Consider the following 12,942-nt stretch of genomic DNA (forward strand, 5'->3'; position numbering starts at 1 on the left):
AAAACAATATGACTTTCAAAATGGGGAAATGGATCAGCTTTAATATTGCGGATAGCTTGTAGGTTCTTGACAAAGAAAAGGAGAGCCTTACACTCTAGGAACTCAGATGCAATTTTCGACAGACAAGCTGTCTTCATCAGGATATAATGACAAACACTGCGGGTCACTAATTTATATACTTTGAAAGGACACACACAGGTGTCTGTAATCATGGCAGGGTGTGGCTTGATTTCATTGGTTGATTTACAGATATAACTATAACATATAAAGACCATGAATGGATAACATACGATCATAGATACGATGTGGCTACATGGGCTCACAAACATTTACAATGGATAGCAAAAACACAATAAACACAAGAATTGCTTCAGATCAAAGTCTACGTTGGGACCGAAGGGAGCAAGATCCAGGCAGCCTCTCGTTTTAACAATAAATTGTCTCTTTCCTAGGGAGGGTGACGTGTTTAATGCTGATAGAGCAAAGTGACAAAATATGTGTGGCTCGCTTCCAGAAATTGGGCCGCAACTGGGTACGTCAAGTATTTGCAACTAATTGTAGGTTCTATCTATTTAATTGCTAACATACGTTTTTGTAAGAGCATATACAATAAATATAGACGGGATGCCTGTCAATACATTCCTGTGTCTATAATGGTCGACTGCGTAATTTTTCTTTTTTCAATTGACTTCCTTTTTTTGTCTGAGTGAATCCTTAGCCGTCAGCAGAAATGAACATGGCTTGATCTATTGTATCATGCACTGCAAATGAGTTGGGTACCCAAAGTTAAATGCAATCAGTGGGTTTTAGTATTCCGCAGCTCTTCGTGACTCAGACAGCACGTCAAACCTAGCCTATTTTCAACAGGCCAACTGCCAGACAGGGAGGAAGAGATGGAGGAGAGGGTCGAATGCCAAAATGATTATTCCCCCCACTCACTTTTCTCTCGCTCACCGTGTCTCTTCGTCCATTTCATTTTCTCCTGATGTCTTTGTTTCAACCTATTTCTTGATCTCCAAATTCTCCTACCTCCTCCCCTTCTTACTTATATAAGGGATGCCCTATTTCTCAAGGCACTTTACACGGAGGGAAATAGGGAGTGAGTGGGAGAGAGAGAGAGAGAGAGAAAATAAGAATTTAGAGACATTGGAGGAAAGATAGTTCAAATGAGATTGGATGGGAGAGAAAGAGATGTCAAGACAAAGAGTTCTGCATGTTCTTCCTTCTTCCCCTCACCCCATCTTCACCGTCATTACCCATCTCACCCACACACTCCCATCTGCTCCTTACCCCTCTCACCCATACACTCCCCTCTCCTGCTCAACCCTCACACATACTCTCCCCTCTGCTCCTCACCCCTCACATATACACTCCCTTCTGGGCCTCACCCCTCACACATACACTCCCTTCGGCACATCACCCCTTACCCCCACACTCCTCTGCTCCTCACCCACACACTCCCTTCTGCTCCTTACCCCTCACACTCACCTCTGGGCTTCACCCCTCACCCTCAATCCCCTCTGCTCCTCACCCCTCTTACCCCCACACTCCTCTGCTCCTAAACCCTCACCCACACACTCCCTTCTGCTCCTTACCCCTCACCCACACACTCCCCTCTGGGCCTCATCCCTCACAATCCCCTCTGCTCCTCACCCCTCATCCACACACTCCCCTCTGCTCCTCACCCACACACTGCTTTTGCATTATACTCCTCACCCAACCTCTTTTACGACTCACCCCTCTTACAACTCTGCACCTACACACTTAAAAAATAAGAACCTAAAAGGGTTCTTCAGCTGTCCTCAGGAGAACCCATCGAATAACCCCTTTTGGTTCCACGTAGAACCCTTTACACAGAGGGTTCTACATGGAACCCACAGATGATTCTACCTGGAACCGAAAAGGATTTTCCTATGGGGAAAGCCGAATAACCCTTTTGGAACCCTTTTTGTTAATAGTGTACCCCTCTCCCCCCCATCTCTGATCCTCACCCCCATTCCTCCTCTGCTACAGTCTCACTGCTTCTGCATCAACCTACTCACTGGGCCAACATAGCCATGCAAACCAGGGCTTGGAAATCATACAAGGATGACCTTAAACCGTTAACCTAACGTGACAGTGCATTTACTTCTGAGCAGGGAAACACGACTCCAACCCTGGAGGGCTGCAGTGTCTGCATCCTTCCATCTTTACCTTTTAGACACCGACTGATTTAGACACGGGAAAAACAGATGTTCATATTTAGGACATTGACTTGCATTGGTTTTGGCCCACAAAGGCTTAAGGGAGCAATTCTGTGGCCTAAATGCTCCCTGGAGACAGTGGTCAGCTAAACAAAAACCAAAGCATGGATTACTGTTTTACCTTGTCCATAGACTGCTGACAGGGTAAGGAAAACAATATGTAATTTGGCTGAATTATCCCTTTGTAACAGGGTTGTTTAAACCAGTGAAGTGAATGATGTGACTTTAGTACGGTTGAAATACTGATTTGGCTTGTGATGCAACATTTAAAAAAAGGGGCTAATCCTGACTATGAAGAAGAATACATTCATCTGTAGCTACTCAGTCAAATGTGGTTGTCAAAACATTTACATGATCTTGTCAAAGTTTTACTCAAGTGAAAGCATCTATGACCACATGCTTTTTTTACTGACTGTTAAATCATGTTATATCTGCTTGACATTTCACAATTAGTTGTTGTTTCAACTAGCAGTCAGTGACTGTGGCACACTGGTCACTTTTACAGCACAATTTCTAGTAAATTGCCAAGGATATAGGTGACGGTCTGACGAATAAATAGCAACAGAGTGATGAGAAACAGAAGACAGAGAGGAGGCGTACAGTAAATGTAGATACGTCTCTCTGCGTCTCAAATCACCTCGTCTGGTAAATCATGCACTCTGTGTCCCATGCCAACACACATCCTTAAATACCTCACTATGACGACTGAGATAGGCGTAACCTCATCACATTATGCCTGACCGAGTGAACCTGGGCTAAATTAGCAGCTTGGCAGCCTCCGTATGCACCCCCCCCCCCCCCAGCCACCACGGCTGCACAGCCGAAAACACCCCCACACTGCACCACAACTCCAGCACTATTCCTGTAGCCTCTCCTGCCACTACGGCACAGAAATAACAGCACCTCCAAGAACAGACGCCAAGCCTATGTCATAGCATCACAGGAGGTGGGGGGGAGTGCTGGATACCTCTATCTTGCTGGCTTGAACTGATTCAGCCTCTACGTTGTGTGTGGGTTTTTTGTATTTGTTTTTTTAGTGGAAAGAGAAACAGAGAGGAGTACCCCATCCTGATACATGTGTATTATGTCTGCTGGGCCCAGCCTGGGCAAGACCACTGCTGTCACACTAACTCACCTATGTATGTATGTATGTAGAGTGGGGCAAAAAAGTATTTAGTCAGCCACCAATTGTGCAAGTTCTCCCACTTACTTATACTTACTTTCCACCATAATTTGCAAATAAATTAATAAATTACAATGTGATTTTCTGGATTTTTCTTCTTCTAATTTTGTCTGTCATAGTTGAAGTGTACCTATGATGAAAATTACAGGCCTCTCATCTTTTTAAGTGGGAGAACTTGCACAATTGGTGGCTGACTAAATACTTTTTTGCCCCACTGTATGTATGTATGTATGTATGTATATATGTATGTATGATCTGTCGACTATCCCCCCTTTCTGTTCCGAGGTGGATGGACTGTTGCCATGGGCAACCTGTGTGTAGTCACCTAAAGATGAACAGGAAGCTGTGTCTGAGCAAAGCTTCTATTTATAGGAGCATCAGGAGAAAGGACAAGAGCATACATGCTTGTGTGTTTTTGTGACTGAGAGCACACAGGGTAACAGAGGGAGAAGGAGGCAGATTGTGAGACGGAGTTACTAGAGAGAGCGCGAGGGAGGGCGCAAAGGAGGGCGCAAAGGAGGGAGGGAGTAAAGGAGGGAGGGAAGTAGCGGAGGAGGCGGAAAGTGCGTGTTGATGCTGTACGTGGCGTCAGTATGATAAGTATAGAGACGGTGTGTGCTGCGCGGCTGAGACATCACCTTCACTCCCTCACCAGGGCAGGCCGTACTCACCGTGTATGTGAGGCTGGGCTGTATTTATAAAACACAGAAATAATTTTATATTATCGAGGCAGATTTTTATTTTGGGATACATTTTATTATAAATTTCAACAGTTTAACTACATTTTCACTATTTAAAAGTCAAACGATGAAAGAGGGAACATGAATACTTGGCTGTAATACTGAATATATATAACAGGAATACTGGAAATATTTAGCTGAAATAGTTGATATACACTTGAGTGTAGATTAGTTGGAGGAGACAGGTTAAAGAAGGATCTGTAAGCCTTGAGACTGAGACATGGATTGTGTAATATGTGCCATTCAGAGGTTGAATGGGCAAGACAAAAGATTGAAGTGCCTTTGAACGGGGTATGGTAGTAGGTGCCAGGTTAGAGGGGGTGTAACTCCATGTAAATACATGTAAAGCACTATATGTAATGTAGTGTAAATATGTAAAGCACTACACAATATATGTAAAGCACTACACAATATGGCAGTAGAGAGTGACAGCGCTGTACATTATAGTAGAATATAATGTGCTGTGTGACATCGTCATCACATACTGCTTTGAGGCTGTTATTCCGACACTGCTAATGTGACAGTTCCTATAGCAGCGGGGTATCGTATGCTGACAAAGGCCAGGGGATGTTTGTGTGTGTGTGTGCGCGCGCCTGTGTGTGTTGTGTGGACGAGGGCGCCCCAGGAGGCATGATGTTATCATATGGTCCTGGTCAGACAGAATGACCCTGCAGTGCCCACGCAGAAACCCCATTTACAGAGCACTCTCACACGGTCAGGAGTCGGAGCAGCCACTGTAAAAGAACAGCAACTATTCAGGGTTAGAGGGCATTAGTAAGGGTATAGTCTGTATTAAAGGTGGGGTCAGGGTCAAGGTACTGTATAAGTTAGGCTTGAGGATATGGTCTGGCACAGGACAGGTTAGGGTCAGGTTATGGTTCATGGTTACCGTCGAGATATAGGGTTATGGCTAGGGTTAGGGTTGAACCAGGATGTGGACAGGGCTCGGGACAGGGTTTTGGTTGATTTTACGGTCAAGGAGGACTCACGGCATTGATTTCTACGCCTTTGATCTCTGGGTTGCTCTCTGATTTAAGCAAGGCTGGGGAGAAGGGACACAAACAAACACAATATCATAACCTGCAACAAAATAGAACACACCTAAGTGTTTGTGTGTGTGTGTGTTGAAATACCAAATAGCTTGCGCAGCCTGGAGACACAGGTCACAAAGCCATGGAAAGGCAGGTGCAGCTCCCCAGAGCCAAACCTCTCCCACAGCAGCTGTATGACCTGGCCATCACACTGCACACCTAGCAAGAAGGAGGAAGAAGAGAGGGGAGGAGAGAATGATGAGGCAGGGATGAGAGGGAAGGAGAGAGAAATGTGTTATTGTCCATTCAAGAGTGGAGTCCCTGCTGAAAAATAAAAAGCATAAACCAGCATGCATTTCAAGCTGGTCCGTGCTGTTCTGATGCTGGTCATTCTGGTCTGACCAGCATGGTCTGACTTAGGGATGGGCAACTCCAGTCCTCTGGGCCTGATTGGTGTCACACTTTTGCTCCAGCGAACAAACCTGACTCCTATAATCAACTAATCACAAATCAGGTTAGAATGCAATTTCTTTATTCAGCTGTATTTGCTAGGAATGGGGGAACAAGTGTTCTACCACTCCGGCCTCCTCGGACTGGAGTTGCCCATCTCTGGTTCTAGCTGGTCATGCTGATCCCACCATCCTGGTGACCAAGCTGGTCTATGCCTGTCCAGCATGGTCTAGCTCCCTCAAACTCAATGCTGGACCTCGAAGCCAGTTCCACTGTGTCTTTTCATTGTTCCCCTCTAATCAGAGACGGATTTAGACCTGGGACACCAGATAGGTGCAATTATCAGGAAGAACAAAAAAACAGCAGGCTCCAGACCTCGTAGGGTAAGAGTTGAACACCCCTGATCTAGCTGGTCTGACCAGCATCCCACTGAGCACGGACCGACATTGACTGGTTTTAGACGTAGATTTTTGGTCCGGTCCAGACCAAATCTGATCCAATCATAGATGCCCATGTTTGGTTCAGATTTGGTCCGGGTCGGACCAGCCTTTATTTGGCTCAACTTTTGACCAATCAGATCAGCTCTGAAAAAAATCTGATGTGAAAAGATCTGATGTGATCGGTCAAACCAATCCAATCTGTTAGTTCCAGTTTAGATGGTTTGGTCGTCTCATTTATTCATTTTTCTGACCCTGGCAGTCATTCTGAATGCAGATTGTGGGTGAAGCCACTGTGTTATGGGGGAAAACTACACCCTCAATGTATGATATCTGTAATGTATTGTCTTAAATGATTAAGCACTGTGATGCTGGTACGCCTGCTCCCTCCAGCGCTCGACCTCACCGGTCCCTTCAGATAGCCCTGAGTAATAAGGCAGCATTCTGCAACATACACGCAGGGAGTCAGGAAGCAGGTGCAGAAGGTGAGTTTAATAATGAAAGAATACAAAACAGCGAGAAGCGTGCCGAATGTGTGAGAACTGCTGCTTGGCGACCGAGGCTTACTGAGGGCTGTACGAAGGGAGAGTAATAAGGGTGGTATTGAAGGTCAGGTGTTCTTAACGACAGGGAGCAGGTGTGCGCAGTGATGGTTGCCAGGACCGGTGGTTAGTAGACCGACGTCGCCGGAGGGAGGGAGCAGGTGTGACAATACCAGTATCATCAGCATAAACTGGTCACCAAGCATATCAGCATCAAAATGTCCAAAACACAACGACGGCTGGTCACTAGCAAACCCAGCAGCATGTGCTGGTCTATGCTGTTTTTTGTTCAGCAGGGGTGGAGTGTGAAATGTAAACGAGGATATGAAAGTGAGGTAGTGAGGGAATGGCAGGGTTCTCTCCACAGAGAATTATGAGTGGCGCTGCGGACTTGCTACGCCACTATGTAAAACTTGATTTGTTATCGTTTAAGGACAGGCATCGCACCCATAGGGTATTGTTCCGCTTAAGATTGCAGGAAATGGCCGTTACAGATGTTCAAAAACACAAACATCCCCCCCGCACTCCGCAGCACCACCTTGTTAAAAAATCCCGGAGTAAACTCTTGAGTTAGAGATTGAGTTAGGGAGTGAGGATAAGAGGCAGAGACAGAGAAAGAGATTGTGTGTGTGTACGCACCAGCAGCCTGGAGGGCCAGACTAAGCTCAAAGGGGCTCATAGTCCCTGAAGAGTCCTGATCAAACTTGAAGAAGATGGACTGAAAGAGAGAGAGGTCAATGAAGGATGGTTGAGTAGCTGTAGCCTAACCTGCAAATACAGAAAATGCGCTGTACAAGTTCCCTTTTTTCTTATGAATTCATTTCTCTTTATTAAACTCGCCCACCCTTCCTTCATCCACGCAATATTTCATGACAATAAACCCGCCAGTGGGATATGAGTCGATCTGCGCATCACTAGTGTGCATATCAGACAGAAAAATTGTTTCCTGGTCTATTTAAGTTGGTAACCCGTTTATAATAGCAATAAGGCACCTCAGGGGTTTGTGGTATATTGCCAATATAAGACAGCTGTATCCAGGCATTCTGCTTCACGATGTGCCTAAGAACACCAATATACCACAACCCCTCTGGCCTTATAGGGCTCCAACAGGCCACGCCCCTCTGTTGTTATTGTTCTGGATCCGACACACCCATGACACACCCGATCTCGCCACCTCCCGCCTGCCCTCCATCTTTGAGGACATGTATTTCCAGCGTTAAAGAGTTGTCACTAATATATTGTCTGAGAAGGTTTGACAGACGCAATCAATATGGTATAGGCACCACCTTGCCCTTCGATAGGCTATGAGGAAGATTCACCTTATTGCTTCTATCAATCAAATCCTCTCAGATCTCCACAAGTGCATAGGGTCGATTTGGGATTGGCCGAGGTGTTGTGTTTCTAATTTCTGTTAGCTAGTTAAGTGGTCCAGTGTTTTGTCCCAGACTGTAACCCTCACTCCGGAGTCTAACTGATGCATTTTACTACGCAAAGTCGTTTTCCCACGTCTCGTGTAGCCAATGTAAGGGTGACAGTCACAGTAAGCACACACATACAAGCAACAATACACGCAACATCAGTTATTTTAATTTAAAAAATAAACATTGTCCGTTTTACTAACGGAAAATGTACAAAACATGTAAAACAGTGAAATATACAACTAAGACTCATCCTCTGGCTTCAAAACATAACTCCAAACTCTCGCGGTAGTTCCGTGGTTGTTGATCGCGTTAGAACTGACCCAGGGTCTGTTTTTGTGGTGGCAGAAATGCTAAGGCTCATGTTTAGTGTAGTTTTTGGTGCTCTTTGAAACTCGGAACTGACGGTAAAAACACGACTTCTCAGCACAAAGGTTGATACATTCAAAACTGATTTGCACTACATCAACATACGAATGGTTTTGCAATCTTGGGAGAAAATAGAAGGTCTACGTTGCACAGTAATATCCCTATTGCTAATATTTAATACCAGCATGGTAACGAGGATTGAGAATTCAGTTCCGGAATCACTTGTTGCTTAACACCTTGGGGCTTGTCCCTTAAGCAGTCAATCAATCACATTTTTTCATAAAGCCCTTTTAACATCAGCAGATATCACAAAGTGCTTAACAGAAAACCCAGCCTAAAACCCTAAACGGCAAGCAATGCAGTCGTACCTGCAGACTGCGAAGAGAGGCCAGCACAGGCTCTGTCTGCTCTCGGGTCAGACTGCTACGCCCCCCAGTCTGACAGGTGGGTTAGGGATCGCTCTCAGACACAGACAGAGGTACTCAAAAGTGCCAGGGCCCGTATCCACAAAGCATATCAGAGTATGAGTGCCGATTGTTCCGTGTCCCAGAAAGGAAAAAAAAGAAAGAAAAAAACTGTCGCTCAAACAGAAGAGGGAACGAACAAAAGTCACTGATGATCCAAACGAGACAGGTGGGGTTTTAGGAGGGGTTCTGAAAGACACTCATGGAGGTGTCCACTGAAAGTTGACGAGCAACAACTGGGACGGAAAAGACGCTCACCATGAGCGGCCCGCTAAATTTGCCCAAGAAGAGGCAAACAAAATAAAACCCCACACCAAACTTAGGCCGGAAGCAAACCAAAAAGTGGAGCAAAACGAAAACAGGGAAGATCAGAATAAGGATAGGTTTATTTGGAGAGAAAAAAATAGAGAGTGCCAACTAAAGGTGTTAACCCTCCACATCTCTCAAGCCAAGTGCAGTACTGGGCCAGCAGCTCTTAAATATAACTTGTGCCAGTACAGGTGAAACACCTGGTTAACAAGATGACAAGCCAGCACAGGTGTAAAACATACTGATTAATGAGGTGACACCATTAGGTGCGGCCATTGTGCTAACGTCCAACCTCGAAACATAAATGGGAAAACCAAAGCCTTTTGTTGGACAAGTTTGCTCACAACCAACAGAAAACCACTTCCATATCACAACATGATTGACTTAAATGCGTCTCTACTTAAACAAGTCACCTTCTCCAATATAAACATGTTATCTACTGGCTATCAATACTTAAATACAAGACCAAAAAAAAAATATATATATATATATTATTTTGAGAAACAGAGGAAAAATCACATGCATTTCTATTACTCTCATCCCCTTGGAATGAGCTCTACCAAAACAAATCTCCAATACAGCAAAATGTGGAGTCAAATAAAATGTTGGCAAGGGCTACACACTGGCTAAATATACAACGTATGGACTGCCTACCCTTGAAAGGCAATCAGCAACCAAGTTGTCTGATTTCAACAGGAAACTCCTGCAATATGAGACTCCGGCGAAGGAGTCGATGATTCACGGAGCTCGTATTTTGCAACAAAACGACAGGATTACAATCGGTATAGACCACCAGAGGTGGAGACCGATACATAAACCTTGAAGTGCTGAAAAGCCGGTTCCCCAAGCGAGCGTCTTTTTTCAATTACTCAAGTACTGTTTTTGATGTGAGGCCAATTGCTTTGAAAAAGGGTGCTCATTCTCCAGACCACGTAGCACAATATGCATGAGCATTTGCAAAGTGGCTCCAGCATTTTGTAACCCAAACGGGAAAACAAACCATCAGGTGTGATAAAAGCGGACAGCTCTTTGGTGTGCTCGGTTTAGAGGGACCTGCCAATATCCCTCCAGCAGATTGAACTTGCTAACGTACTTAGCAGCGCCAACACGGTCCACACAATCGTCGACTCTGGGCAAAGGGGAGGAGTCCGACTTAGTTGTTGTCCGACTTAGTTGTCGGAAACAAAACCGCAGAGACCCATCTGCAATGCCGTGTTCAAACATAAAATCCAACTCACTGTGGAGTTTTTCCCTTTTCAGGATTTACTCAATAGGCATGTTGTTTGATTGGAGCAGAGTCCCCAATGTCAATGTCAATGTCTGGCACACCTGAGAATAAACTCTGATATTCTAAAAGCAGTGCAACAATGTTGACTTTTTCCTCCAGAGACAAGTGTGCCAAAAAGACATCAAGGTTATCTAGAATCTGAGTTACTCAGCCATCCCACGGGCACAGGGTATATTGTGCTTTCCTCGTGCTCTTGAGGAAGACTATAGTCAACAGTGACAGCAGTGGCAACAGGTAGAACATCATTACCGGTTTCCACCGACTTCTCACGCCGGATGGTAACGGGTGTAGTATGGTTTTAGTATGTTGACATGACCCAGCCAGGGTTTCTTCCTGCGCTCCAGTGTGGCAATGATGTAATCCAGATTGCCATTTCTTTTTTACTATGGAGTAATGGCCTGAAAAGCAAGCTTGCACGTTGACCCCAGAATAGGAAACAAAACCAGAACTTAGTCACCCACACTGAAAGTGCAGTTTAGGGCCTTTCTATCATACCAAACTTTCATTTTCATTTGCACCTTCTCCCAATTCTCACCGGCAAACTCACAGGCGAGGTGCAATCTGTATCAATAACTGCTACGGTGCTCCAGCAAATTTGTTTTTGTGTTTAAGGTGTTGACTTGCAACAACCTCACTCGGAGTAAGCTCAAAGATTCCTAAACAACCTTCCGAGCTGCAAACAGCAAGAGGAACCCCCTCTCATCACAGTCTTTCTCAAACTCAAAGCTCATGTCATTAAATGTCAGAGTGATGTACAATGTGAAACCGTACAGATGTGCGTTTTTCTACAGCTACAGTGGCTTGCGAAAGTATTCACCCCCCTTGGCATTTTTCCTATTTTGTTGCCTTACAACCTGGAATTAAAATGGATTTATGGAGAGTTTGTATCATTTGATTTACACAATATGCCTACCACTTTGAAGATGCAAAATATTTTTTATTGTGAAACAAACAAGACAAAAAAATGAACTTGAGTGTGCATAACTATTCACCCCCAAAGTCAATACAAAGTATTTGTAGAGCCACCTTTTGCAGCTGCAAGTCTCTTGGTGTACGCTTGGCACAACTAGCCACTGGGATTTTTGCCCATTCTGCAAGGCAAAACTGCTCCATCTCCTTCAAGTTGGATGGGTTCTGCTGGTGTACAGCAATCTTTAAGTCATACCCCAGATTCTCAATTGAATTGAGGCCTGGGCTTTGACTAGGCCATTCTAAGACATTTAAATGTTTCCCCTAAAACCACTCGAGTGTTGCTTTAGCAGTATGCTTAGGGTCATTGTCCAGCTGGAAGGTGAACCTCCATCCCAGTCTCAAATCTCTGGAAGACAAACAGGTTTCCCTCAAGAATTTCCCTGTACTTAGCACCATCCATCATTCCTTCAATTCTGACCAGTTTCCTCGTCCCTGCCGATGAAAAACATCCCCACAGCATGATGCTGCCACCACCATGGTGGGATGGCGTTCTCGGGGTGATGAGAGGTGTTGAGTTTGCCCCAGACATAGCGTTTTCCTTGATGGCCAAAAAGCGAAAATTTCTGTCTCATCTGACCAGAGTACCTTCTTCCATATGTTTGGGGAGTCTCCCACATGCCTTTTGGCAAACACAATTTTTTCTTTAAGCAATGACTTTTTTCTGGTCACTCTTCTGTAAAACCCAGCTCTGTGGAGTGTACGGCTTAAAGTGGTCCTATGGACAGATACTCCAATCTCCGCTGTGGAGCTTTGCAGCTCCTTCAGGGTTATCTTTGGTCTCTTTTTGTTGCCTCTCTGATTAATGCCCTCCTTGCCTGCTCCCTGAGTTTTGGTGGGCGGACCTATCTTGGCAGGTTTATTGTGGTGCCATATTCTTTCCATTTTGTTAATAATGGATTTAATGGTGTTCCATGGGATGTTCAAAGTTTATAACCCAACCCTGATCTGTACTTCTCCACAACTGTGTCCTTAACCTGTTTGGAGAGCTCCTTGGTCTTCATGGTGCCGCTTGCTTGGTGGTGTTGCAGACTCTGTGGCCTTTCAGATCAGGTGTATATATACTGAGATCATCTGACAGATCAGGTGACACTTAGATTGCACACAGGTGGACTTTATTTAACTAATTATGTGACTTCTGAAGGTAATTGGTTACACCAGATCTTATTTAGGGGCTTCATAGCAAAGGGGGTGAATACATACGCACACCCCTTTTCCGTATTTCATTTTAAGTTATTCTTTTCATTTCACTTCACCAATTTGGACTATTTTGTGTATGTCCATTACATGTAATCCAAATAAAAATATATTTAAATAACAGGTTGTAATGCAACAAAATAGGAAAAAACGCCAAGGGGATGAATACTTTTGCAAGGCACTGTAAGCTATATATAACAGAGGTGACACCCATTCGATGTGGCCAATATTCTAATGAGCTAACATCCAACCTCGCTGATCTAGAATCAGATTAGCCTTTTAGATCATAATCAATAAGATTA

At 44.6% G+C, this 12,942-nt stretch overlaps 1 protein-coding gene and 1 long non-coding RNA gene across 3 annotated transcripts in view; one reads left to right on the forward strand and one right to left on the reverse strand.

Moving 5' to 3' along the window:
• LOC135573997 (uncharacterized) overlaps positions 1–12,942 on the forward strand; it is a 42,405-nt gene that overhangs the window by 23,075 nt on the left and 6,388 nt on the right. The gene's annotated exons all lie outside the window — the stretch shown is intronic.
• Positions 4,149–12,942, reverse strand: part of LOC115137099 (calpain-9-like) — a 33,005-nt gene continuing 24,211 nt past the window's right edge. The window contains exons 17-21 of the mRNA XM_065024636.1: positions 8,782–8,850; positions 7,266–7,344; positions 5,300–5,416; positions 5,156–5,208; positions 4,149–4,900 (exon numbers count right to left, since the gene is read on the reverse strand). Coding sequence (XP_064880708.1) covers positions 4,874–4,900; positions 5,156–5,208; positions 5,300–5,416; positions 7,266–7,344; positions 8,782–8,850 — 345 coding nt within the window. The 3' untranslated portion in view covers positions 4,149–4,873. The remainder of the gene's footprint in view (positions 4,901–5,155; positions 5,209–5,299; positions 5,417–7,265; positions 7,345–8,781; positions 8,851–12,942) is intronic.

The sequence above is a fragment of the Oncorhynchus nerka genome, linkage group LG11 (assembly GCF_034236695.1).
Source record: "Oncorhynchus nerka isolate Pitt River linkage group LG11, Oner_Uvic_2.0, whole genome shotgun sequence".
In the NCBI taxonomy this organism is placed as follows: Eukaryota; Metazoa; Chordata; class Actinopteri; order Salmoniformes; family Salmonidae; genus Oncorhynchus; species Oncorhynchus nerka.